Source organism: Loxodonta africana, chromosome X (genome assembly GCF_030014295.1).
Source record: "Loxodonta africana isolate mLoxAfr1 chromosome X, mLoxAfr1.hap2, whole genome shotgun sequence".
Taxonomy (NCBI): Eukaryota; Metazoa; Chordata; class Mammalia; order Proboscidea; family Elephantidae; genus Loxodonta; species Loxodonta africana.
The window spans coordinates 47,076,914-47,102,276 of NC_087369.1; the positions used below are offsets into that span (position 1 = coordinate 47,076,914).

Below are 25,363 nucleotides of genomic sequence, written 5' to 3' on the forward strand. Positions count from 1 at the left end.
AAGTTACTGTTCCCTCCATTTTTATTCAGTGTTAGTCTCTTGTTTCCTCTATGTCGATGTGAACTGTAGGTTATTACACATTTAAGGCTATTGCAATAGAGGACAGAAGAGAGAAGACTTTGTTTAGAAGGGATTATGCATGTGTACTTCTACTGGCACTGGTTTAACTTGTGATGTTTTAAAATACCTGGAAGAGTAAAATATCATGTTCTACTAAGGCTAGTCTTTCTGTCTTGATATTATTAATATATTACTCCTAGCTTTTGAAGTCTCATCTGTTATATAGTTCATATTGGTTTTTGGATATAAAACATTTTTCTGCGAGCCATAGACTAAGAGTTTACTGTAAGTCAGTGGTTTTCAGACCTTCTTAAACTGCAGAAACATTTTTTGAAAATCAATTTACATGATACTCCAAAATGGAGAACTAGTTAAAATGGGAAAGGCCTGCCTTTTTTTTTTTTTTTGATGAGTCTCTCCATGCTTCCTTCCTTTTTCCCTCCCCAAACCTGTTACAGGGCTCAGCTCTGAAACACCTCAAAGGTAATTGAGGTTATTTGGTGGTGGTGGGAAGGTTTCTATTTATTAATCCTCGTTGTTATTGAAAACCATTGATTTAATTAGATGAGTGAGAAAGATCTGTAGAAATGGGGAGGGATAACCCTTTGTGCTAAGCTTTATTTCATCTAGTTTCTTACTTCCTTTTAACTAATGTGAATTCGTTCTTGAATGCTTCACAACTTGATTATCAAGATGTTCAATTGCAGGGTTAAATAATACTGGTCAAAAGCAGGTTTCATGTGTGTAAAATATGTGGCTCGTTCTTAAATTACTTTATTCAAAGACTTGAGTTTTACATGTATTATTCTCTTGGTCTGTTTTTCTTAATATGTTTGATTATCAGAGTCAACATACTGTTAAATGATTGACTAATCCATTAAAAATAACTGAGGGTATGGTTTGAATTGAAATGCTGAATTAAAACATTTCTTGAACGGTATTAACACTAATCTTTTTGAACCTAGGTTGTGATTCAGAGTAATGATGATATTGCCAGCAGAGCTATAGATCTCCTTAAAGAGATATACACAAACCTTGGTCCGAGGTTACAGGTCAATCAGGTGAGGATTGAGATGTTTTAAAATCTTCCGCAAATTAGAATTGTGATTGAAAGACGTTTTTTGCTTTTAAGATTTTTTTCTTTAATTCAGAATTAACTGGAAATGTTTTGTCTCAACTATATCTATTTAGTCCATATTTCTCTCATAGAAATTGCTGACTAAATGAATCTTGCTTTGACAGTTATCTTGAAGGAATTGGGGTTATTTGGTGTCGGGGGAGGATTTCAAGTATAATAATTCATTGTGTGTTGGAATGACGAGATTCAACTCAATTTGGTTTGATACTGACATTGAATCCTTAAGTTTATTTCTTGACTATCTCGTTTATGCTTGTTAATTTACTAACGTTAGCCTCCTTTTAATAAACATGTGCTTTATTATCAATATAGACTGTGGTTAAGCTGCCTTTAATTTTTATATTTCAAAACAACTTGAACTGTTTTTATCTGGCCTGTTGTTCTTTGTAGGTAGTGATCCATGAAGATTTCATTCAGTCTTGCTTTGATCGCTTGAAAGCCTCCTATGACACGTTGTGTGTTTTGGATGGTGACAAAGACAGTATTAATTGTGCAAGACAGGAAGCCGTTCGAATGGTTCGAGTATTAACTGTTTTAAGGGAATATATAAATGAATGTGACAGCGATTATCATGAGGAAAGAACAATTCTCCCAATGTCAAGGTTTGTGATGGACCTACTAGCGCTGATTCTTAGTTATTTGGTATTTTCCTAGCCATTTGATAAAAAAAAAAAGCGATGATGTACAGGTAAAAGGAGGGTGAAGGAATTGTCATTTTTGGAAATACTGGGGTCACATTGATATTTTGCAATTCCAAGTGATTTTATGTCATTCATTTATACTATTAAAATAATAGCAGTCAGGTTGGAGAGTAATTGGAAAGAACTCTTAAAAGCTGCTTTGACAAATAGCCAATACTGCAAGACATATTTTTAAATGGTCTGCTAAAATTTCTCTTAGATGCTCACCATTTAGCAATTCCAATGGTATTTATAGTTTAGAGATGTTGCTAGCATGAATACCATCAGTAATTTTTTTTAGAGGCCTCTTTGTTAACCATGAAATTATATAAAGCTGTTCTTTGAATATGATTTGTATTTTGTATCTTACCCCAAGAAGATATCATGCCAAATATAATTATCATTTTGGGGTGGGTTTTGATACTAAGAAAATTTCACACAGAAAGTCCAGTTTGACATTTTTATTGATGCTCTCAAGCTAAAGTTTATCTTCCACATTTAAAAATAGTCTTAGTGAATTGGGCTTTTGCAGCAAAAAATAAGTGAAGTGTTATGTCTCTGTCTGAATTTATTATAATTTTTTGCAGCCATCAGTACAAGAATGATGCAAATGGAATACGGCAAAGTTGTGTTTTCAAGATTACTTACATTTGTAGTTAAAAGGAGCAATAAAGTTTTATTTTTGAGATACTACAAATAACATCTTTAACTTCCTCTTGTTTAATAAGAAAATATTTACTATTATTCCCAGCTTTATTTTCTTGGTACCAGTGTTTGAAAGCCTGCTGAATACGATGATGATATTTTTTTTCTCCCCCCAGAGCTTTTCGTGGTAAACACCTCTCTTTTATAGTTCGATTTCCAAATCAAGGCAGACAGGTTGATGACTTGGACGTATGGTCTCATACAAATGATACAATTGGTTCAGTACGACGTTGTATTCTCAATCGTATTAAGGCCAATGTAGCCCATACAAAAATCGAACTCTTTGTGGGTGGTGAGCTGATAGATTCTGCAGATGACAGAAAGCTAATTGGACAATTAAACTTAAAAGATAAGTCGGTAAGTATATGTAATCATCACACTTTTCAAGAAAGTCAAACCTGAGGATTTTTTTATTCAGTAAGTGTTACATGCAATGTTCTGTTAGGTATTTTGATTGTAACATTAAGACAGGGATCTTGACACAGTAGATAAAGAAAAGGTTTTTAAAAACAAACTTCAGCTGTTATGTTAGGCAACACTTGTAAAGTATATTTTTAAAATGACAGCGCATAGTCTTTTTTTGGGGGGAGGGGGTTGGTCACTAAGTTCTGTGTTTCCTTGTCTTTGATACAAATATAACCTGTCATTTTCAGCTAATTACAGCCAAACTTACACAAATAAGTTCCAATATGCCTTCAAGTCCTGATAGCTCTTCAGATTCCTCAACTGGCTCTCCTGGAAACCATGGTAATCATTACAGTGATGGTCCCAATCCAGAAGTGGAAAGCTGTTTGCCTGGGGTGGTGAGTAGATACATCTTAAGCTATTGTATGCAAGGCATTATGCTTAGGTTCTTTGGGAATAAAAAAGTACATAGAACAGTTGTTTTTTTCTTGAGCTTACAGTCTAATGAGGTAAAATACCAAATTACTATACGCTTTAACTGTCAACTTGAGAGTGGATCCCTCTGAAAGGTGATTGTAACTTAGTTGAAATTTAAAATAAAAGTTCTCTATATAATATTATTATGTTTGCATAGAATTAATATATTGTACAGCTTAATTACAGCACTCTTGAATGTACAAATTTAAGAAAAGACCACTGTAAAATCAGTTCTTCCGTTAGAAGTGTTTCTGTATGAAAACATCTGCACTCTTTCTCAAATTGTCAGGAACATCTTGTACCTAAAGAAAAAGCAACTCCTCCCTTCCTTCCCCTCTCAAGAATTTTAATGCCTACAATAATAACCAACCACTCCAATGTCAGAAGAAGTTGGCTCCCTTTGACAACTGGATTAGGAATTTAACTAGTAGGCATGGCAGCCGTTTTTATGTCTACGTTAAGTACTGTAGGGGATAAACAGTTCAGCGAGACTGTAGAAGAGCTGTCACAAATTATTGGAGCTTGTTTGGATGATGTATTCGGTCTGCATGACGAAAAGATTTGTATAGGTGAGAAGATGGGGAAGGCAGGCCATTTGAGAGTAGAAGTGACATAAGCAAAAGTGTAGAGATTAATGAACATTTATTTTGGGAGTAATTTATAGGTAAGTGTTTTGCATATTTTGTATTCTAGATAATGTCACTGCATCCCAGATATATCTCTTTCCTTTGGCAAGTTGCAGACTTAGGTAGCAGCCTAAATATGCCACCTCTTAGAGATGGAGCAAGAGTTCTTATGAAACTTATGCCACCAGGTAAGATTTTTTTTGGTGGGGGGAGGGGGGCGGATAATTTGATAAAGTACATGCTAGACAATAATGGGGGGTATTAGCAAATTCTTTTTCTAGATGGAACATGCTTTGTGCTATAGACTACAACAGGAATTAGTAAGCTACAGCCACATGCCAAACCCAGCCCACCACCTGTTTTTGTACAGCCCAAGAAGCCAAGGATATTTTTCCTGTATAACCAAAGTATTCATGTAAGCCAGGAAATTATGTTAGTACCATCTAATCATCAGACGCCTTCCAGGGTTCTCCAGTAATGTCCTTTACAGCAAAAAAATCTAGTTCAGAATCAAATATTGCATTTAGTTGACATATCTTTTTAGTTTCCTTCTGAAATGCTTCCTCAGTCTGTCTTTAACTTTCATTATCTTTACACTTCTGAAGACTACAAGCCAGTTATTTTGTTAACTAGCCCCTCAGTTTAGAATGATCTGTTTCGTCGTTAGATTCAGGTTATGCATCTTTTGCTGGAAAACCTGTCAGGTGGTGTGAATTTCAGTTTTATCTGTATGGACTCATGGTTTCCTATTACATTCACCTTTCAGTTAGTAGTCCAGCTTAACCATTTCTGCCGCCTAGTAGGGACTCCTTTCCTTCCCTAGTCTTACTTATGTAATATTTTTTAATATGTAAAAATCTACATGGTTCTAAATGTCAGTACAAAAAGATATACATAGACATTTCTAAGTGTATTTGTTACCCTCTCTCAGTAACAAATTTAGTAGTGTCTGGTTTGTCATTCCTGTGTGTTTTTGCAGAAATGAGGAGATAGGTGTATACTTATTCCTCCTTTCTTACACAAAATGTACTTTGCTTCTCTCACTGAGAAATCACTCCTTATCAGTTTATAGAGAGCTTGCTCATTCATTTTTATGTCTGCATATTATTCCCATTGTATATACCATAGTTTTTTCCACCAATCTCTTGTGTAGGGGCATTTAGATTTTTTTCTAGTATGCAATTACAGATAATTTTTAGGAAATTATTTTTTTGGAGGGGGGTCTATTTAATTTTTATTGCTTTCATCAGATATCTGAGCTTGGCTGTCTGTTTATATTTTTGTATTTAAGAATAGAGCTCCAAGGTGATTGGAAATGGCTTAGCAACTACTGGACTTCATTGTACAATGATAGGGTCTTAATTCTATTTAGGGATTCTAATGATAATATGTGAGGTCTTTTCTCTGGAAAAGTCCATGTGTCTTCTCCGTAGAATCATGCTTCAGACTACTCTTTGTGTGCTGTAAGTTGCATTGCCAGTTTTCAGAAACCTGGACTGGGGCATGCGTCCTCATTTGTCAGCCTTCAGACTCTTGCTTCTGCCATCATGGTCTAGAGTGTCATCACCACCCTTCTCTGTACCCGGGAATCTTGATCCAGAGCCTCTCAGTTTCAGTTTCTAAAGAGAGTTCTCCAGCCTCCTTTGAGGGTTAGGAAGGTTAGTGGCCTGCCTCCTTCATGGGGGGAGTGGAAACTTGCTTCTTACGCAGACGTCAGTCAGTTCCTCTGGCTTTAGGATCTGTAGTTGTCCCTAAATCCTTAGCTTTTCTAGGATTCAGTGGGGGAATGGGCTAATTTACAGGTGCCTTCTCTTCTTGTCCCCCACAAACATATCTTGGTTTTGCTAAGCCAGCTATCTTCCATACTCTCTACACCTTCGTAATTTGTTGGTGTCTCTCTAGTGTGGCTTCCTGTCTGTTCTCATGTCCTTTTGAGTTTCTGTTTAATACAGTTCAGTGTCACATATTTAATTGCCCTAGGTAACTTGCAAAAGTGTGCTTCCATTACAATCATTTTTCTAAAGTAAAACACCTTGTTAACCTTTCCCCGCCTTGCTTTCTGAATCCTGTGGGATAGAATCAGTTCATATATTAATTAGGCTCTTAGCCAGCTAAGAATTCTCAGATTTTAATTCTTATCCCTTATCTGTTGGTATCGTTTAGAATTTATATTGTTCCATTAACTAGAATCAGCGTAACAGTCACTGTTGATTTATGTATATAGATAGATTCAACCTTAAAAAAAAAATTAACTCAAAGCACAAACCCTCATCAAAATCTCTGATTTTGTGATTTGGGCATAATGCCACCAGATGGCGAGAGTATGCTACTGCCAGGCAGCTCGAGTAGGAAACATGAGAAGGTGCTTTTTAATATTTTACATAATCAGAGTATATTATCTAAATTTGAAACAGCCAACTTCTGAAAAAAACAACAGTGATTGGTTTACAGTAGCAAAATCGTAGGTTTTGGTACCAAATGGACTTGAGTGTTCAAATCCTGCTTTTTCTGGTTTCTACTCTGGCCTTAGACGTAAGTTATCTTAATCTTTCAGACCTCCCTTGTCTGTAAAACTGGGCTAATAATAACTGTTTCATAGAATTGCAGGGATTAAATGAGGTGCTTTGTGGAAAAATCCCTAGTTTAATACTTGGTACTTAAGTCAGTATTCAACAAATGCTAACCCATTCTGTCATTATGGTTGTTTATACACAAACATGTGCACACACTCTCAATTCTACAAGAAGGAAGCAGAGGCTCTAAGAAAAGGAAATGGTTATAAATTTTGTTTCTGGCTGTGGTAAGTAGATGTGTTAACGTTTGAGTAGTCAGATGTGCACGTGTGCACACGTGCATGTACTTGAACGGGAAAAAATAATATAGTTTTTTCTAGTCATTAACTTTGCCTATTTTAGTTTATTCTGAATTGCTGCCTGAAGTCAAGTGCTCCATTGTGATTTGCTGTTAAACTAGAACTTCTGCAGTCTTCTTTGTGGGTAATTCAATCTCTTGTAACCTAGACTGTTTCTAAGAGCTCCTGTGACCTTTCCCTACATGAATCAGAAAAACAGACTATTGCGCAATACTGAATGGTTAAAATAATATTACTTGAACAAACAGAATGAGTTACTTTTCCACTTAAGAACTTCCATTTTTCCAGGAGTTTGGTATAACTAATATATTAAAATGTTCCAAACTCTGTTGTAAGCCCATATTAACGCGTTTAAACCTGACAGTATCTCTGTAAGGGCATTACCGTATTTATTTTATATTTTAAAGGTGGGAAAGCAGCCCCAGCCATATGAAGTTACTTGACTGGGGTCACATAGTTCAAATGGCAGTTGTAGAATTCAAATGCAGGCAGTTGGGCTTCAAGGTTTGTACTGTTAACGTCTGTTACTATTTTCTATTCTTTTTAATAATTGCTTTAGACTCTGTATAACAGAATGAAACATTGCCCTGTCCTGCACCATCTTCATGATGTTTTGAGTCCATTGTTGTGAATATTGTGTCAGTTCATCTCATTGAGGGTTTCCCTCATTTTTGCAGTCCCTCTACTTTACCAAGAATGATGTCCTTTTATAGCGATCGGTTTTTTCCTGACAAAATATCCAAAGAAAGTGAGTTGAAGTCTAGCCATCCTCACTTCTGAGGAACATTCTGGTTGTGTTTATTCTAAGACTGATTGTTAATTCTTTTGACAGTCCAGTATGTTCAGTGATTTTCAACACCGTAGGTCGAATTTATCAATTCTTCTTTTGTCTTCCTTTTTTTATTATCCAGCTTTTGCATGCATGTGACATGATTAAAAAGACCATGGCTTGGGTTAGGCACACCTCAGTCATCAGAGTAACATCTCTGCTTTTTAAAACTTGTAAGGGGTCTTTTGCGGCAGATTTGCCCAATACAAATATGTTGTTTGATTTCTTGATTGCTGTTTCCACGAACGTTGATTGTTGATCCAAGTTGAATGAAATCATTGGCAGCTTCGATTTCTTCTCCGTTTATCATGATGTTTCTTTTAGTCCGGTGATAAGGATTTTTGTTCCCTTCACATTCAGATATAATCCATACTGAAGGCTGTATAATTTTTGACTTCCATCAGTAAGTGCTTCAAGTTGCCTTTTCAGCATATTGCAGGTTGTTAATGAGTCTTCCTCCAATCCTGGTGCCAAGTTCTTCATATAGTCGGACTTCTCAGATGATTCGTTCAGCATACGGATTGAATAAATATGGTGAAAGGCTATAACCCTGCTGCATGCCTTTTCCAGCTTGGAACCATGCATTATCCTCTTGTTCTGTTCTAATAACTGACTCTTTTTTTTTTTTAATTAATTTTTATTAAGCTTCAAGTGAACATTTACCATTCCAATCCGTCTGTCACATGTAAGTTTACATACATCTTACTCCCTTCTCCCACTTGCTCTCCCCCTATTGAGTCAGCCCTTTCAGTCTCTCGTTTCGTGCCAATTTTGCCGTCTTCCCTCTCTCTCTATCTTCCCATCCCCCCTCCAGTCAAGAGTTGCCAACACACTCTCCAGTGTCCACCTGATTTAATTAGCTCACTCTTCATCAGCATCTCTCTCCCCCCCGCTGACCAGTCCTTTTCATGCCTGATGAGTTGTCTTCAGGGATGGTTCCTGTCCTGTGCCATCAGAAGGTCTGGGGAGCATTGCCTCCGGGATTCCTCTAGTCGCAGTCATACCATTAAGTATGGTCTTTTTATGAGAATTTGGGGTCTGTATCCCATTGGTCTCCTGCTCCCTCAGGAGTTGTCTGTTGTGCTCCCTGACAGGACAGACATTGATTGTGGCCGGGCACCAACTAGTTCTTCTGGTCTCAGGATAATGTAGGTCTCTGGTTCATGTGGCCCTTTCTGTCTCTTGGGTTCTTTAGTTGTCGTGTGACCTTGATGTTCTTCCTTTGCCTTTGCTCCAGGTGGGTTGAGACCAATTGATGTATCTTATCTTAGATGGCCGCTTGTTGGCATTTAGGACCCCAGACGCCACATTTCAAAGTGGGATGCAGAATGTTTTCATAATAGAATTATTTTGCCCGTTGACCTAGAAGTCCCCTCAAACTATGTTCCCCAGACCCCAGCCCCTGCTCCGCTGACCTTTGAAGCTTTCATTTTATCCCGGAAACCTCTTTGCTTTTAGTCCAGTCCAATTAGGCTGACCTTCCTTGTATTGAGTGTTGTCTTTCCCTTCGCCCATAATAACTGACTCTTGATCGACGTGCAGGTTCTGCACGACCACAATTAAGTGTTTTGAAGTTCCCATTCTTCACAAGCTTAGACTTGGATATCTTTATAAAAGACTAGAAAGGAGTAAACTAGTATCTTTTTTTAACTCTGGATGATAGGATTATGAGTGGCTTAAATGTTATTTTCCTTATTTTATGAAATGAGCGTGTATAGATAATCAAGAACCTAAAATCATTTAGGTTCACAGACTTGGTGGTGTTAGGTGCCATCGAGTTGATTTTCAACTCATAGCAATCCATCGCGACAATAGAACTGCCCCCATAGGGTTTTCTAGGCTGTAGAACAACCTGCATTCCGGTTAGAAGTCCAGCACTTTCCCCCTAGAGCTAAAGTGGTCCAAACTCCTCAGATGAATAAACTGTAGCCCAGAAATATTAACTTTAAAATATTTTTTGCTTAAAGCTTTGTCTTTCAGAGCTCGTTTCTTTTCTCTGACTTTTTTTTTTTTTTTTGCCTCCATCCTTCACTCAGAATATTTTTAAACCAAGCAACACATTCTCAGATATTGCTGGTAAGAGTACGAATTGACTTCTTTTTAGGAGGTAATTTGGTAATACATGTTAAAAGTCTTGGACTTTACTGTTCTTTCTGCTTGCAGGATTTTTTTCCTGGGGAAATAATTAGATTTAGCTAAAAGTATCTTTATTCTTAAAAAATAAAATAAAATGCTGGAAATAACCTAAATTCCCGAAAATAGGGATTAAACTGGTATACTAGTAAAATGGCATACTGTTATTTTAATCATGAATAAAAATGATGTAGGAGATGAAGATTTAATGACAGAATATATTAAAATTGTTCTATAAAAATGTAATATTTGAATTAGTTACATTACACAGCACTATATTCCTTCAGAGTAGGGAAAACCAACAGCTTCAACACAAATTAAAGATTGGTTAATAAGATATGGCAGCTGACTACTTACAGGCCTGTTAAAATTAGTTTACCCTAACAAAGTTACGGTTATTTTCAATTACCTTTATTTTATTCTTCAAAAGAAGCTTTTACCTTGAAAACAATAAAAAGGACAATATTATTTATCAAGTGGTTTTAATCCTAGGATAATTAACCTTGGAAATAACTCGATTATCAGAGTACTTTCTAAAGTTGATTGACTATTCCTAAATTCAAGTGTCTGGTAGCTAATGCTTAATTGTATCGAGATTATTATTATTTTTTTTAACTATTTCTTTTTTCACTGAGATTTAAAGGAAATTCTTGTTTTAATGTGACAAGGGAGAATACAAAGCTCTGCTTATTTTGAGGTGAAAATCAGGCATTAATCCTTTTTTTTTTAAAATGCTTGCTTTTTAAGGTTCAACTTCTAGGGTTCCTCTAAGTCTTTTCAATAAAACAAAAGAGTCAATGCATAGGATCATAGAGATGAAGAGTAGTGAATGTGTTGGGAAGAGCTAGTCATTTCTTTCTGTTTTATTTCCAGTAAGAGCTGCTTCCTTTTGCTGTGTTTTATGTTTTTTTTGTTATCTAGTTCATGAGGGAGGCATATTGTTTTAAGGTCTTTGAGTAGGAGACTGTTCCTTCATGTTTGGGGTGACCGAGAGTCCTGATTGATTTTTACCAGTCTAGGTCTGATTATGTCTTGTGAAGTTACAGCCTGTGGCTTAACTAAATTGGTATTCCCTATTAAAGTAGTCTTCAAAATACCAAAAGCGAAACATTATGAACGCATGAATTATGTTTTGTTTTCGACTGTGTCTCTTCTTTCTTACAGATAGCACAACGATAGAAAAACTAAGAGCCATTTGTTTAGACCACGCAAAACTTGGAGAGAGCAGCCTTAGTCCGTCTCTTGACTCACTTTTCTTTGGTCCTTCAGCCTCACAAGTGCTATACTTAACAGAGGTTGGTTTTTTTCCTTTTGAGTTTATTTGATGTTTTTAAATTTGACTTCTTTATATGGAAATGTGAAGAACATGGGTAGGAATTTTTTAAATGGTTAAGCATTTCTTAGCAATGATGATGGGGGAATAGAAGTTATTAAATTATTTCAAAAACCTTTAAATGCAGTCTTTGCTCCCCTTTTTTTCCCCTAGGTAGTTTATGCCTTGTTAATGCCTGCTGGTGCACCTCTGGCTGATGATTCCTCTGACTTTCAATTTCACTTCTTGAAAAGCGGTGGCCTACCCCTTGTCCTGAGTATGCTAACAAGAAACAACTTCCTACCAAACGCAGATATGGAAACTCGAAGGGGTGCTTACCTCAATGCTCTTAAAATAGCCAAACTGTTGCTAACTGCCATTGGCTATGGCCACGTTCGAGCTGTGGCAGAAGCTTGTCAGCCAGGTGTGGAAGGCGTGAGTTCCATGACATCGGTAATACCAATTTTAAAAAAAATCTTTTTATATCAGTAGATGGATATTTTTAAAGTTAAACTTCTTGGCAACTCTTAAAAGCATAGTGTTCAAGGTTCATTCGAAATGTTTAAAGTTCCTTTCCAGTGGCACCTCATTTTAAAGGTTTTCTTCTGTTAAATTATTAGTGATCTTAAAAGTTCAAATGCGTTTTACTGACTGCAGTAATTCGAGAGGGCAGTTCCTCCCTGCCTCCCTTAGTCCTGTTTGACTTTCAATTATTTTAAGCCTAATAAAAACCCCATATGAATCTCATGTTAACGCTTAACTGGGCAAACCTATAAAGACAGAGATGGTAATAAAAGAGATTTGGTTGATTTAGCCTGTTGCCAGCCTCCCTTCCCACCACTGGCTTAACCTCTAGTTCTGAGCTTATTCTGACTCTGTCCTTTACCTTGATCCCCATTACTGAAAGTTTTGAAGACATACCAGAATTCAGTGCCTTTTTAGGAGAGGCCAAACTATGCATTTAATTCTAACTAAAGTTTGAGTTCTTTTCTATACATCTTAAGTGATGATTTTACTAATTTACCTGTAGAAGATGAAGTTACTTGGATACAGATATTCTTCGTTAGAAATGGCTTAGGTATTAATCAGGGAGATTGAAATGTTGACTCTGTGTGATGTTACGGAATAATTGTTTGTTGTTTTAGGTGTGATAATGATACTGTGGTTATATTTAAAAGAAAGTCCCTGTCTTTTAGAAATAATTGCTGAAATATTTAAAGGTAAAATTAGATGATAGCCAGGTTTTGCTTCAAAATAATGCTGGTGTGGGGAGATAGATGGAAAATGGGAGAAAGGTGTTAGATAAAACAGTTTTGATCTTTTGTGGATAATTGTTGAATCTAGGTAATGGGTACATGGGAGTTTGTTTTACGATTATCTCTACTTTCATGTATGTTAGAAATTTTACATTTAAAAAGGTATAAATAAAAACAGCATAATCATGTATTATATACCTTGTGGTTTTTTCATGCAAATAAGGAATATAAATTTATAAAACTCTACCCCCATTCCTCAAACAAGCTTTGTTGTGTTGTGTTGTTTGTTCTGTGTTTGTGAGGGTATAGTGTTTCTTATTGGGACAAAAACATGTTCTTGTGATGATGCCTGATAAAGTACCAAAAACCAAACCTGTTGTCATCGAGTTGATTTTGACTTATGGTGACCCCACGTTTTCCAGAGTAGAACTGCACTCTGTAAGATTTTTTCAATGCTGTAACCTTACATAGATCACCAGGCCTTTCTTCTGTGGTGCTGCTGGGTAGATTTGAACTGCCAACCTTTTGGTTAGTAGCTGAGCATAAACAGTTGTGCCACCAGGGACCTCTGATCCCTAGTACAGGTGCTTAATGAAGTAAACAGAAAACAATTATGGTTTCCTTTTTTTTTTTCTTACCTTTTCTCCAATATTTATTTAGAAAATATGTCACTATAGATGCAAAGATACATAATAACCTGTAATCTCAGAGTTTACAGTAGGGCGCTAAATGCAAAATCAATAAAACAGACATGTCTTAACTATTCCTGTAGAAATACAGCCTCTAGAAGGAAGTTACAACAACACAGGATTGCTTGGCTTAGTGACTACTTAATAAAAATTAATCTGTTTTTTGTCATGGATTTGAAATCTTATACTATTAAGTATTGTTAGTACTTTTATTACTCCTTTTTTAATATTCCTTGATTTTTCTCCTTTTCAAAGAATTTGATGACAAGGGGGAATGTGAGCAGGGCCTGTTCAGGAGCATGCAATGTAAGAGATGTGCAGAACATTACCAAGTATCTAGATGAGTGTGGAACCAGTCTGTTGTATGATTTATCCCCTGCAAGTTAATCTGAGCCCAGATTTAGAAACACATGTTGGCTTCATCTAGGGTGGGGGTTTGCAGAGGGATATGTGGCACTCCAAAGCACAAGAAAGAGAGGAAGCCCACATTGTTGACAATATGAATCACCACGGGTTCTACAGTGGATATATATATAAGGAGGTCATCCTGAGGGAGTGGTGATGGATAAGGAGCAAATGGTTGGGTTCTGGTTATGTACAAATTTACTCCAAGTAAAATGGTTAACTGTTTTCAGGTCAACCAAGTTACTCATGATCAAGCAGTGGTGCTACAGAGTGCCCTTCAAAGTATTCCTAATCCATCATCTGAGTGCATGCTTAGAAATGTGTCCATTCGTCTAGCTCAGCAGATATCTGATGAGGTGAGTATTAAACTTTTAAAGCTCGGAGATCCTGGCTGGTTCATTTCTTTCTCCTTTCGACCCTCTATGAATTTAGAAATAGCCTTTATCACAATTTGAGGCTAATTTTCCTAGCCCCGCTTGCTGTAATCACTATCTGAGTTCAGTTAAAATTTTCTTAACATGGGATTTTACCTATTAATATTAGTACTTTCTATTTTTAATCCATGTTATTGAAGTATAATTTGTGTACAATAAGTAGCAGCCTTATAAAGCACACAATTCAGTGAGCTTTGGCAGATGTGTTTAGTAGTGAAACCACTGCCACAATCAATATGTACAACGGTCCCATTGCTCCTTTCTTAAGCTCCTTTGAACTCCATCCTTCTCTCTACCTCTCGCTGCAGGCAGGGGTCACTGATCTTTGTCACTATAGTTTTTGTTTTTTAGAATTTCATTTAAATACAGTCTATTTTCTGTTGTCTCTGGCTTCGTTAACTCAGAACAATTATTTTGAGATTTATCTATGCTTGTGTTTATCAGTAGTTTGTTCCTTTTTATTGCAGAGTAGTAGTATTCCATTATGAATATTCCAAATTTTATTAATCCATATACTTGGTGAAGGACACTTGGATTGTTCCCAATTGTTGGGCTGTGAATACAGCTTGCTGTGTACATTCTGTACAAGTGTTTGTGTGGATATAGGTTTTCATTTCTCTTGAGTAAAAAACTAGAAGTGAAATGTTTAGATGATTTTTGTGGTCTTTTTAAGGTTCTTATGGAAATAGCACAGGGCCAGATAATAACATGGAGAATATACTTTTTGGTATTGCTGTTCAAACAAAAAATATGGGACAAATGCAACTTGGGAACCTAAATATATAAGTATGTAATAGTGCTTATTTATGACCATTCCTATTTCCTTTACAAGGAGAAACATTTTTGTTTTTCTAGTGTTTATTTCATTTGAATATCCTATCAGCAGTATTAATTACTTATTATTTTGCAGGCTTCACGGTATATGCCTGATATTTGTGTAATTAGAGCTATACAGAAAATTATCTGGGCATCAGGATGTGGGGCATTACAGCTAGTATTTAGCCCAAATGAAGAAATCACTAAAATTTATGAGAAGGTAAGAATTATTACAAAAAATATATTCCTTTTGAATAAATGTTGCTTACTTGTGCATGTGACTAAATTTTTATTATGTCTGCTATCTTTAAATATCCAATCACTTGTATTTTAATGGATGAAAATGAACTGGTAACTATAGTTAAGATGAGAATACGGTAACACTTTACTCTGAAACTGAAGTACTTGAAAGAACCCTTCAGTGAGCCTACCTTTTTAATGAAACTGCCTTCTGCTTCTCATTGGGGCCAGATGTAACAGTCTCATATGTGATTTGCTTTCTGCCATTACTTTGAGTTATAGGGTCTTCTCTGGCTTAGTAGAGCTTCCTTGTATGGCCAACATACCCCTGAGTTGCCCCCGATGTATGTTGATGCCCAACAGTATCTGTGGGTATGGTGCTGGTATTTATTCAGCAAATATTTGAATGGCTATCCTTTTTCAGGCATGAGTTGTAATTATTACTTTTGATGAATATAGTCAGATTAGAATTTATTAGCTGCCTACCCAAATCATATTTAGGTTGTAAAAGTCTAGACCTTCCTGAACAGTTATTCAAGACTGTTGGTTTTGAATAAAATGGCACTGTAGATAAGTTGCATAATAGAGCTAGTCAGAAATACCTAACTGCATTGCCAGAGTGGTTCATGAGAAAGGAGTGATTGTTGATGCAGAGGAAAGAAACCAGAAGGTCTCTAGGAGCCTCAGGGACAGACAAGCTGGTGGTTTGCTCATTATGCTCCTTCAGTCCTCCTTGGGACATAGCAAAAGACTGGAATTAAATTTCATTTTCTGTAATAGTTTTCAGGCTATTTTAAAAGCTGCTCAAGAGTTACAGGTGAATAGACTAAGGCCAAATGGTTTAAGTGAATTAGGTAAGTTTTAAGTGCTAATTAGAAGTCCTGTGAGATTTTTCTTAAATGCATCTCTAGGTAATTTGCTCCTGATTACAATTTTACAGACCAATGCAGGCAATGAGCCGGACTTGGAAGATGAACAGGTTTGCTGTGAAGCATTGGAAGTGATGACGTTATGTTTTGCCTTGATTCCGACAGCCTTAGATGCACTCGGTAAAGAAAAAGCTTGGCAAACATTCATTATTGACTTACTGTTGCACTGTCACAGCAGGTAAGTGTCTTTTTTTTTTTTTTTTTTTTTTAATTCTAAGTAACTTGAATTCATGCTGACCAAATTTATTACAGAAATCAAATATTTATAGTTTGTAGCACCTTAAGGAGCCCTGGTGGTGTGGCAGTTAAAGCGCTTGGCTGCTAACCAAAAGGTCGGTGGTTCGAACCCACCATCTGCTCCACAGGAGAAAGATGTGGCAGTCTGCCCTCGTAAAGATTACAGCCTTGGAAACCCTGTGGGAAAGTTCTGTTCTGTCCTGTAGGGTTACTATGAGTTGGAATCGCTTGGTGGCAATGGGTTTTTTGGTATAGCACCTTGGTGTTCAGGAAATTTTTATTTAATCATGTTTTGCTTAGATGTAAATTTCTTTCGTATTAAAACCCAGTGTATTTGTATTAGTCTCTGCAAAATGCCAACATTAACGCTCAACGCACTAATTAATTTTTTCTAATTTCAGAATTGAGTCACTTGAGAGACATAAATTTTAGTCCTTTTTTTCCTTAATTTTTTTTTAAGTGAAAGTTTACAAATCAAGTCAGTCTTCCATACAAAAAGTTACACACACCTTGCTGTGTACTCCTAGCTGCTCTTCCCCTAATGAGACAGCACACTTCTCCCCTCCACCCTGTATTCCCGTGTCCATTCAACCAGCTCCTGTCCCCTTCTTCCTTCTCATCTTGCCACCAGACAGGAGTCACCCACATAGTCTCATGTGTCTACTTGAGCCACGAAGCTCACTCCTCACGAGCATCATTGTCTGTCTTACAGTCCAGGCCAATCCCTGTCTGTAGAGTTGGTTTCGGGAATGGTTCCAATCTTGGGTTTAGTCCAGTTTTTGATGTGTTTTAAATTCTTTTAGATTTTTATTAAAAAAAAAAAAAAGCCTCCTATCTTGGCTTCTTAGGTATCAGGTTTTTTTTTTTTTTTTAAGTGAAGCTGTTAATTCTATGAAATTTATGAGGCGAGGTTATTGTAAGAACTTTTGCAGCTTACCGTGAGAGTAAAGACTAATTATAAAACTTTTTTACTTCAAGAGTATTTAGTCAGTGATAGTAATTTTGTTTGAGGCTTCACTTTTTATGCAAGTCTAGTATGGATTTGCAGAAAATGTTGCAGTCCATCCTTTTATGTCAGTATAATCCTGACCTCCCTATAAAAAAAAAAAAGGTAACTATTTTAACTTGAGCTCTAATTAGTGTCACTGTTACGTGCAATTAATCTGTCTTACATACGTTTTGTGAAAAAGCACAGAAAATGTTCTATTTGCTTACCATTCCATCACATGCCATTCAACAGTGACAGAACTTTGATGAGTGAAAGGTTAATATAAAGTTGAAATCAGCAATTTGCTGAAATGAAGCTTAGTGATAAATAAAGCTGAAAATGTAATGTACGTGATGTAATGAAGTGTAGGTTCAACTTGCCCACCACAAAGGATGGTCTAAAGTGATTTAGTAGGCCTCAAATAGGAATGGTTACTCTTTTTAGAAGTTCATTAGGTAATTTTTTTTGAAGCCATCTAGTCTACTCTGTGTCAGAAACTCCTTTTAACAAAACACCAAAAAAAAAAAGGACCCCCATAAATCACATTGCTTTTGCTACCTACGTAAGAGGACTTTATCATCATTGGACAGCTCAGCACTATTAAAAAAGATAAATTGGTTGAGTATGTTCTTTTCCATTTAATAATGCACTGTGTGTGGGGGATAAGAGGAAAGACAATTAGGCAAGAGTTAGAATGAAGTCACCCTTGGAAGTAGCAAATCTCTTTATTCTATGTTGAATCTTTTCAATCTTAAACTAAATTAGGAGCTTGTTTCATATTTTTGGCTAGTAAGAATTAAAGAACTTGGTTTTAAACATGTTTTCTGCCCCTACCCTTTATAAATGTCCCACACAATGAAAGTACTGTAAAGAACACTTCATCTCTTTATGCTTCTTTTATCTTTTCTACAACAATAAAGGGGATATTCTAAGGTTAAGGTCTTTTTGAATTTAGTATTTGGTTTTTATGGCTTCAGCATCATTCTTCAGTTCTAGGCTCCCCTCTCTTTGTCCCCTGCAGTTTGTTTATTCTGTAAATGTCTTGAGTACCTACTGCAGGTTCAAAATTCCTTATCTCCGGTTTGTGATAATTCGACACTAAACCTGGCCTGAACTCATTTCTTGGCAAAATCTGCTCTGGATGAGACATTAACTTTCTAAAATCTGAATCTCCAAACATCTGGTCGCAAGGGTTCCAGATGAGGAATTGTGCACCTGCATACGTGAGGTTGCCCTTCAGGTGGAGTTTATACTTAAATGATCATATTAATAACCAGCATAGCTATTTACAAAGCATTTCCCATATATGTTTTCTCACTTAACTCTCATAGTAACTCTGAAGTAGACTACACCAACTCCTCACTTACAGGCATGGTTAGGTCCCAAAGACCAGGTCGTTATGTGAAAATGGAGGATGACAGCATCAGATCACAAGATGGAAGATGACTACATTATTACATAACTGCCAGGTTACATCATCACATAAGTGCCAAACAACCGAGAATCATGGCCCAGCCAAGTTGACGCATAACCTTAACCATCACAGCCAGGGTTACTCTCACCTTGCACTTGGGCATTCATTACTGCCAAATGTGTATTGTTAATGTGCAGGACAGATAGTAGATTTTTTACTGTTGTCATAAATGCAAAATGCCAGATGATGAGATAGTGGGTGAGGAGAGGTGTATGAGAGTCACGCTCTGCTGATGGGGAAACTAAGACTAAAATAAAATGACTGACAAAGTCATACCAATGCCAAAGCCAAGGCTTAAGGTTTTCTACCTCTTGAGTTCTGATTTATCTCTGCCATACAGCTTGACTCTGTATAATGTAAATTCATCAGCAAATATGAGTCCCTACTATGAGCCCTGGTAGTGCAGTGGTTAAAGCACTTGACTGCTAAACGAAAGGTCAGTGGCTTGAACCCAACAGCTGCTCCATGGGAGGAAGATGTGGCAGTCTGCTTCCGTAAAAACTTACAGTGTAAAAATTCTACTCTATGCTATAGGGTCGCTGTGAGTCAGAATCGACTACAGGGCAGTGGGTTTGGAACTGTCAGAGGAGGAGGAGAACTGGATCTTTGATCTTTGGGAACTAGATTACCTGTCCATTTTACGGCTACAAAGATGTTGTGTCTGGAAAGACAGACTTGATACATAATCATGCATCTACACACATACACAACTTCCATTCATGCTCTTAACTTTAGTGTGGTTTTTCTTTAGATTAAATTTGTCTTTTCATAAGTTAGTACCTGAAAGTTGCTGATGATTTTCCAGCCATCTGTGAAGGAGAACCAAGTTTATTTAAGACGATGGTTTGTGGAAATTTTGCTATTATAAGTTGATGATTAGCATTGGTTTCCTAGGACTGCTTTAACAAAGTACCACAAACATGGTGGCTTAAAACAACAGACATTTCTTCTCTCACAGTTGCAGAGGCTAGAAGTCCAAAATCAAGTTATGTCGGGGCTGTGCTCTCTCTGATGGCTCTAGGAAAGAATCCTTCCTTGCCTTTTTCTTGCTTCTGATGGTTGCGGGCAATCTTTGGCGTTCTTGGCTTGTGGACACATCACTCCGGTCCCTGTTCCCTCTTCACATGGTGCTCCTCCCCTAGGTGTGATAGAAGTTACTTGACTACTAATGCTATTCAACAAGTAACTTCTATCATTTTAGAAGAATACTTGAGAGGGAATTTGTAAGGGGTGTTATTTATGCCCTGCCTTGTTCCAAGAAGGGTCAAAACTGCATATAAGACACTATAAGAAAATGACATTAATGAGGAAATTGGAACAGTGGGAAAATTAAAAGCAGAAAAGTGAAGGTAAAGGCAGGAAGGAGGTTAGTACACAGAAATTTGTTAAAAAGTCCTTTACACAAGAACTGTAAATCTGGTTCTGAACTCCCTAGCAGCTAGCACAATGGCAGAGACATGGCGGCCACCCACAAAGTGTAGTTTTGGTCGTGTCTATAAAATGGACAAATGCTTAGTCAGGAGATACTTGCTGAGCATCTTCAGGTGCTATTCTAGGTGCTAAGAAGTCTCTCATCAAAACAGCAAAGCCCTTGCTCTGAGAGAACTTACTTTTTAATGGAAACAGACCACCATCTTGTAAATAAATAGTATATATACATTTGGTAACTGTTTCTGGAGCACCTACTATGTGCCAGGTACTCTCCTAGGTTCTGGAGGCATAGCAGTAAACAAAATGGTTGATGTCTCTGCCCTCTTAGAGTGTTTATTCTAGTGAGGTCTGTGTATTACATAGTAATAATTATCTTAAAGATAGATCCATAGCGATCAGATAAAATTTCTAGTGCTGAGACTAAAGTTTTTCCCATGAGTCTTCATAGAATTGTGTAATACAGTGGTTCTCAATCTTCAGTGTGCATCAGAATCACCTGGAGGGTTGGTTAAAACACAGATTGCTGGTAGAGACCAAAGTTTATTAGTGGTTACCAGAGGCTCTGGGGGAGGAGAGGAGTAACGAAGTTAGTGCTTAAGGGGTACTGAGTTTCCGTCTAGGGTAATGGAAAGCTTTTGGAAATGGATCATGGTGATGGTTGCATAAAATGGTGAATGTAATTAATGTCACTGAATTGGACACTTTAAAACGGCAAACTTTTTGTTATGTATCATCACAGTAAAATTAAAAAAGATAAAGCCCCTACTCCCCGTATTTGATTCAGTAACTCTGGGATGCCTGAAAATTGGCATTTCTAATGACTCTCCAGGTGCTGCTGATGCCACTGATGTGTGGCCCACACTTCGGAACCAGTGGCTTTAACATAAGGGACAATGGCAGCAATTTCCTTATTGTAATTGCCATATTTTTTTTATTTGTTCCAAAGCACAATGAATAAAAACAATTCTGTAGAAGGTCAAAAAAAAAAAAAAAAAAATGTGGCTTACTGCATGAGCATCTTGTAGAGTACTTGGAAGAGCATTTTCAGCCTGTTCTGAGAAAGAGGTATCACACACACACACCCACCCACACCCACATCCATACACCCCCACACACACATACACCCACCCACACCCCTCCCTGCCCTTGGCACCATCCAGCCCCACCCCAAATCCACAGGACCTATTAAAGTAGTTAAATGGTAAGAGAAATCTTAATACAGAAAGTCTCAAAACTCTTCAGTGACAATTTGAAGTTATATTCCTTGACACACAGGGTAAGTTTATCTATTATATGTTGATGGCTGGAGTGCTTAAGGGAGGTTACCTTGTATTGTACTATTTACCTCCTCGTTTCCCCGCCGTGCCCCCCCGCCCCGCCCCATACCAGTGTTGGAGTCTTTTTCTGTGAAAATGATAAATGTTAAACATTTCTATTTCAGAACTGTTCGTCAAGTGGCGCAGGAGCAGTTCTTTTTAATGTGCACAAGATGTTGCATGGGACACAGGCCTCTGCTTTTCTTCATTACGCTGCTCTTTACGGTTTTGGGGGTGAGATATTTTTTAATATCTTATCAAATGCTAATCAATGTAATTCATTCTTTAAACAAGCAACATTCAGGAATTCATAGTTTTAGCTTGCATTAAAATTAGGTAGGTCCATATTTAATAAAATACTGGTAATTTTCCATGCTATTTTATTGACCTGCTCTAGTTCACTCTGGGTTTTTATGAAATGGATCCTGAACATGGACATGCAAATTAATAGTATTTTCACTTTTATTGTTTTAGAGCACAGCCAGAGAGAGAGCTAAACATTCAGGCGACTACTTCACTCTTTTAAGGCACCTTCTTAATTATGCTTACAATAGTAATATTAATGTGCCCAATGCTGAAGTTCTTCTTAATAATGAAATCGATTGGCTTAAGAGAATTAGGGTAAGTTGAAGTTAATACTGTATGTATCACATCACTTTTAATAGTATTTTATTAATAAATGGCTTATAGTTTTGAGCATTTTATAATTAAATAGAAAATACCAAAAAACATAGTCCACATTGGTAGACGTCGGTAACTCAGGATTCATAGAATGAATGCATAAGCAGTTTTGTTAAAATGGCTTTACTTGACACTTGGAATGCCAACGTTCAGCCTCTTCCATTTGAGTATTTTGGGCCTTTTTGCAAATTCTCATCTATTTCGAAAAGAGTATTATTGAATTGTTTCCATAAAAAATGAGTCTGATAGACTCTCACTTATATTTAATTTTTTATCTGAATTCCTGATACTTCTTATTAGGCAGAGTTGTATGAGAATCTATTTCTGTAGCTTTTAGCCTTCATATTAGCATTTGTTCTAGTAGTTTGTAGAACCTACTTCTGGGGAGTTCTGAAGAAAAAATAAACTTGGTTGGGTGGAAAGGTTTGGGGGAATTCTTGAGATTTCACTTCAGCTCTCTTTCTTGCTTTTCTCTCCCTCGCTAACTCCCTTTCATAAGTTAGGCATTTGATATTTTTTCTTTTGGCAGGATGATGTTAAAAGAACAGGTGAAACAGGTGTTGAAGAGACGATTTTGGAAGGTCACCTTGGGGTGACAAAAGAGTTACTGGCTTTTCAAACTCCTGAGAAAAAATACCATATTGGTTGTGAAAAAGGAGGTGCTAACCTCATAAAAGTAAGTTCTTGGTTCTAAGTCTTCTTGGCTCTAAAGTAGATACCATAACCTTCTAAGTGTTCATTAGCAAATCTGATTAATCTGTAGTATCATGTCTTTAATGTGTTATCATGACCTTTTCTTTTTTATACTTTGTTTTTAAAAATCTTTATAGAGGTTACAGTAATTTTAAAAGTATAACTATGTCTTTATTTAAGAGATGTCTAAATTTTGTATATAAATAAAATTTAAGCATAAGGCATTTAATAAAGTAAACATTAATTTTTCTATTTAAAAAATAAGATTTTCACTTCATCGAGACTATTTAAAATGATGCAAACCTCTGTTTTCCAAAAATGTTCATCTGTATGTCATGTTTCTTTAATGAGTTTCTTCACGTGTGTGACAACTCAAGGAAACAAAAAGTATCATTTTAGTACATTTTATTTTTACTCAATGAGTTTATTTTGTTATACATTTGATTAAAGGAGTAAGTTTACGTAGAATATAATTTTCCTTACATACTACAGTTACCTCTTCAATACTTAAAAAAATATTTTAACCTGGCAACTTGAGCATGCCTAGTAGTTATTGTAAATAGTGTTTTGGAGTGGAATCTTCTTGTTAGAAAATCATTTTCTGGAATGTAATGAGATCTTGAATTCTGACAAATAATTTTAAAATTATTTCCTCTGAAGAGATATTTTTTTATTTCTTAATATATATGTCATTGCTAATGTGTGATCCTTTCTTTCAACTCTTTAGGAATTAATTGATGATTTCATCTTTCCTGCATCCAATGTTTACCTACAGTATATGAGAAATGGAGAACTGCCAGCTGAACAGGCTATTCCAGTCTGTAGTTCACCAGCTACCATTAATGCTGGTTTTGAGTTACTGGTAGCATTAGCCGTTGGCTGTGTGAGGAATCTCAAACAGATAGTAGACTCTTTAACTGAAATGTATTACATTGGCACGGCAATAACCAGTAAGTATTTTAAATTATGAAGTTGTTTTTGGTGATTGGAAGTAATTCTTATGTTTCAAAATTTTGTTTTTCTGTTTTCCTTTTAGTAAACAGCTTCAACTTGCATTTTTATTTCTTTCAGCAACTAATTTAACATTTTTAGCAAATGAGTTTATAAGCAGTGAGTCTGAATATACAATATTTTTCAATTTCATTTTTTGTTAGTGCAAGTATTTGGCAAAATAAATTTCATTGTATCTGAAATAAAAGCCCACATCCCAGAGTAATAAGTAGCCAAAATAGATGCTACAAAATTCAAACTTAAAATTCAAATGTATGTACTGCAAAACCTTCCAGGCCTTCACTTAGAAGCTCTGTAATATTATTTTCATCTGGGTTCTAAAAGGAATCAAGCTTTGAAGATGAGAATATAAGAAAACTTAACATTTTAGTGCACTTTATTTATGTTCCCAGCCCCCATCAAGCCCAGGAAATAGGTTGTAGTCTCCAGATCTTACACATAAGGAACTCTGAAGCACACAAGGGGTGGGGGGATATAAAATATCAGAAAAAGCAGAAATAAGCACAACTGAGGCCGTTTTAAGAGAAGACTATCTACAAAGCTTAAGGATATAATTGGTTAGTAAATTTTTTGAAAAACGTGGCATTCTGTTTAGGTATGTTGTATTATCAGAATATAAGGAAGTTTCTAATACCATTTTAGGAGTTTTCAGTTAAGTCAACTGCTTAAAAGGTTGGTCTTTAGTTATTTATCCTGTTAAGTCTACATATAATGAGGTGGTTTGGTGGGTTTTTTTGTTTTTTTTAACTTCGTGGGGTTTTTTTGTTTGGTTTGTTTTTAAGTAGTGCATTTGCTTGGTAAAATTTCCACGTGCTGAAGAAGGTACATACTAAGAAGTAGGCTTCCTGCCCATTCCAGAGTCCTAGCCCCCTTTCACAGCAGCAACCATTATCAGTTCATGTTTATCCTCTGTATGCCACGTCTGCACGGATATACATACAAGTAGTCCCCAATTTAAGATGTATTCGAGTTAAAATGGACCATACTTCCATCTTTTTTTTGTTGGTACATCTTATTGTTAGTAATATGTACTACATACAATGTTAAAATATAAGTTTATATGTAATGTTCTAACCCCCAAGGACAAATAAAGATTGGATTTATAAAGATACTTATAATTAAAAAACAAACCCACTGCTGTTGAGTCGATTTTGACTCATAGCAACCCTATAGGACAGAGTAGAACTGCCCCTTAGGGTTTCCAAGGCTGTAAATCTTTACAGAAGCAGACTGCCACATCTTGCCCCTGCAGAGCAGCTGGTGGGTTTGAACCACTGACCTTTCAGTTAGTAACCGAGCACTTTAACCACCGCACCACTAGGGCCACCAATATTGATAATTAAAGGCAATAATAATGAAAACGGGAAAAAAAGAGATTTCACTTAAGTTGAAACAGACTGAACAACAGAGTTGTTGGAACTGAACCCCTTTGTAAGTTGGGGACTACCTGTGTGCCTAGACAGTGTTGTTTCCGTTTTTATACCAGATGGAAGGAGATGTACAGTAACTTGGAATTTTCACAGAAC

The 25,363-nt window shown here is 36.4% G+C and overlaps 1 protein-coding gene across 12 annotated transcripts in view; it reads left to right on the forward strand.

Annotated features, from left to right (window-relative positions):
- USP9X (ubiquitin specific peptidase 9 X-linked) overlaps positions 1 to 25,363 on the forward strand; it is a 135,896-nt gene that overhangs the window by 82,419 nt on the left and 28,114 nt on the right. For 11 of the 12 annotated variants that reach the window (XM_064278153.1, XM_064278152.1, XM_064278151.1 and 8 more), the window contains 14 exons: positions 1,026 to 1,121; positions 1,589 to 1,800; positions 2,700 to 2,940; positions 3,237 to 3,386; positions 4,159 to 4,279; positions 11,090 to 11,220; positions 11,412 to 11,690; positions 13,818 to 13,943; positions 14,932 to 15,057; positions 16,018 to 16,184; positions 21,578 to 21,686; positions 21,927 to 22,073; positions 22,663 to 22,809; positions 23,554 to 23,776. In XM_064278153.1, coding sequence (XP_064134223.1) covers positions 1,026 to 1,121; positions 1,589 to 1,800; positions 2,700 to 2,940; positions 3,237 to 3,386; positions 4,159 to 4,279; positions 11,090 to 11,220; positions 11,412 to 11,690; positions 13,818 to 13,943; positions 14,932 to 15,057; positions 16,018 to 16,184; positions 21,578 to 21,686; positions 21,927 to 22,073; positions 22,663 to 22,809; positions 23,554 to 23,776 — 2,275 coding nt within the window. The remainder of the gene's footprint in view (positions 1 to 1,025; positions 1,122 to 1,588; positions 1,801 to 2,699; positions 2,941 to 3,236; positions 3,387 to 4,158; positions 4,280 to 11,089; positions 11,221 to 11,411; positions 11,691 to 13,817; positions 13,944 to 14,931; positions 15,058 to 16,017; positions 16,185 to 21,577; positions 21,687 to 21,926; positions 22,074 to 22,662; positions 22,810 to 23,553; positions 23,777 to 25,363) is intronic. The other variant, XM_064278159.1, reaches the window with a different exon arrangement.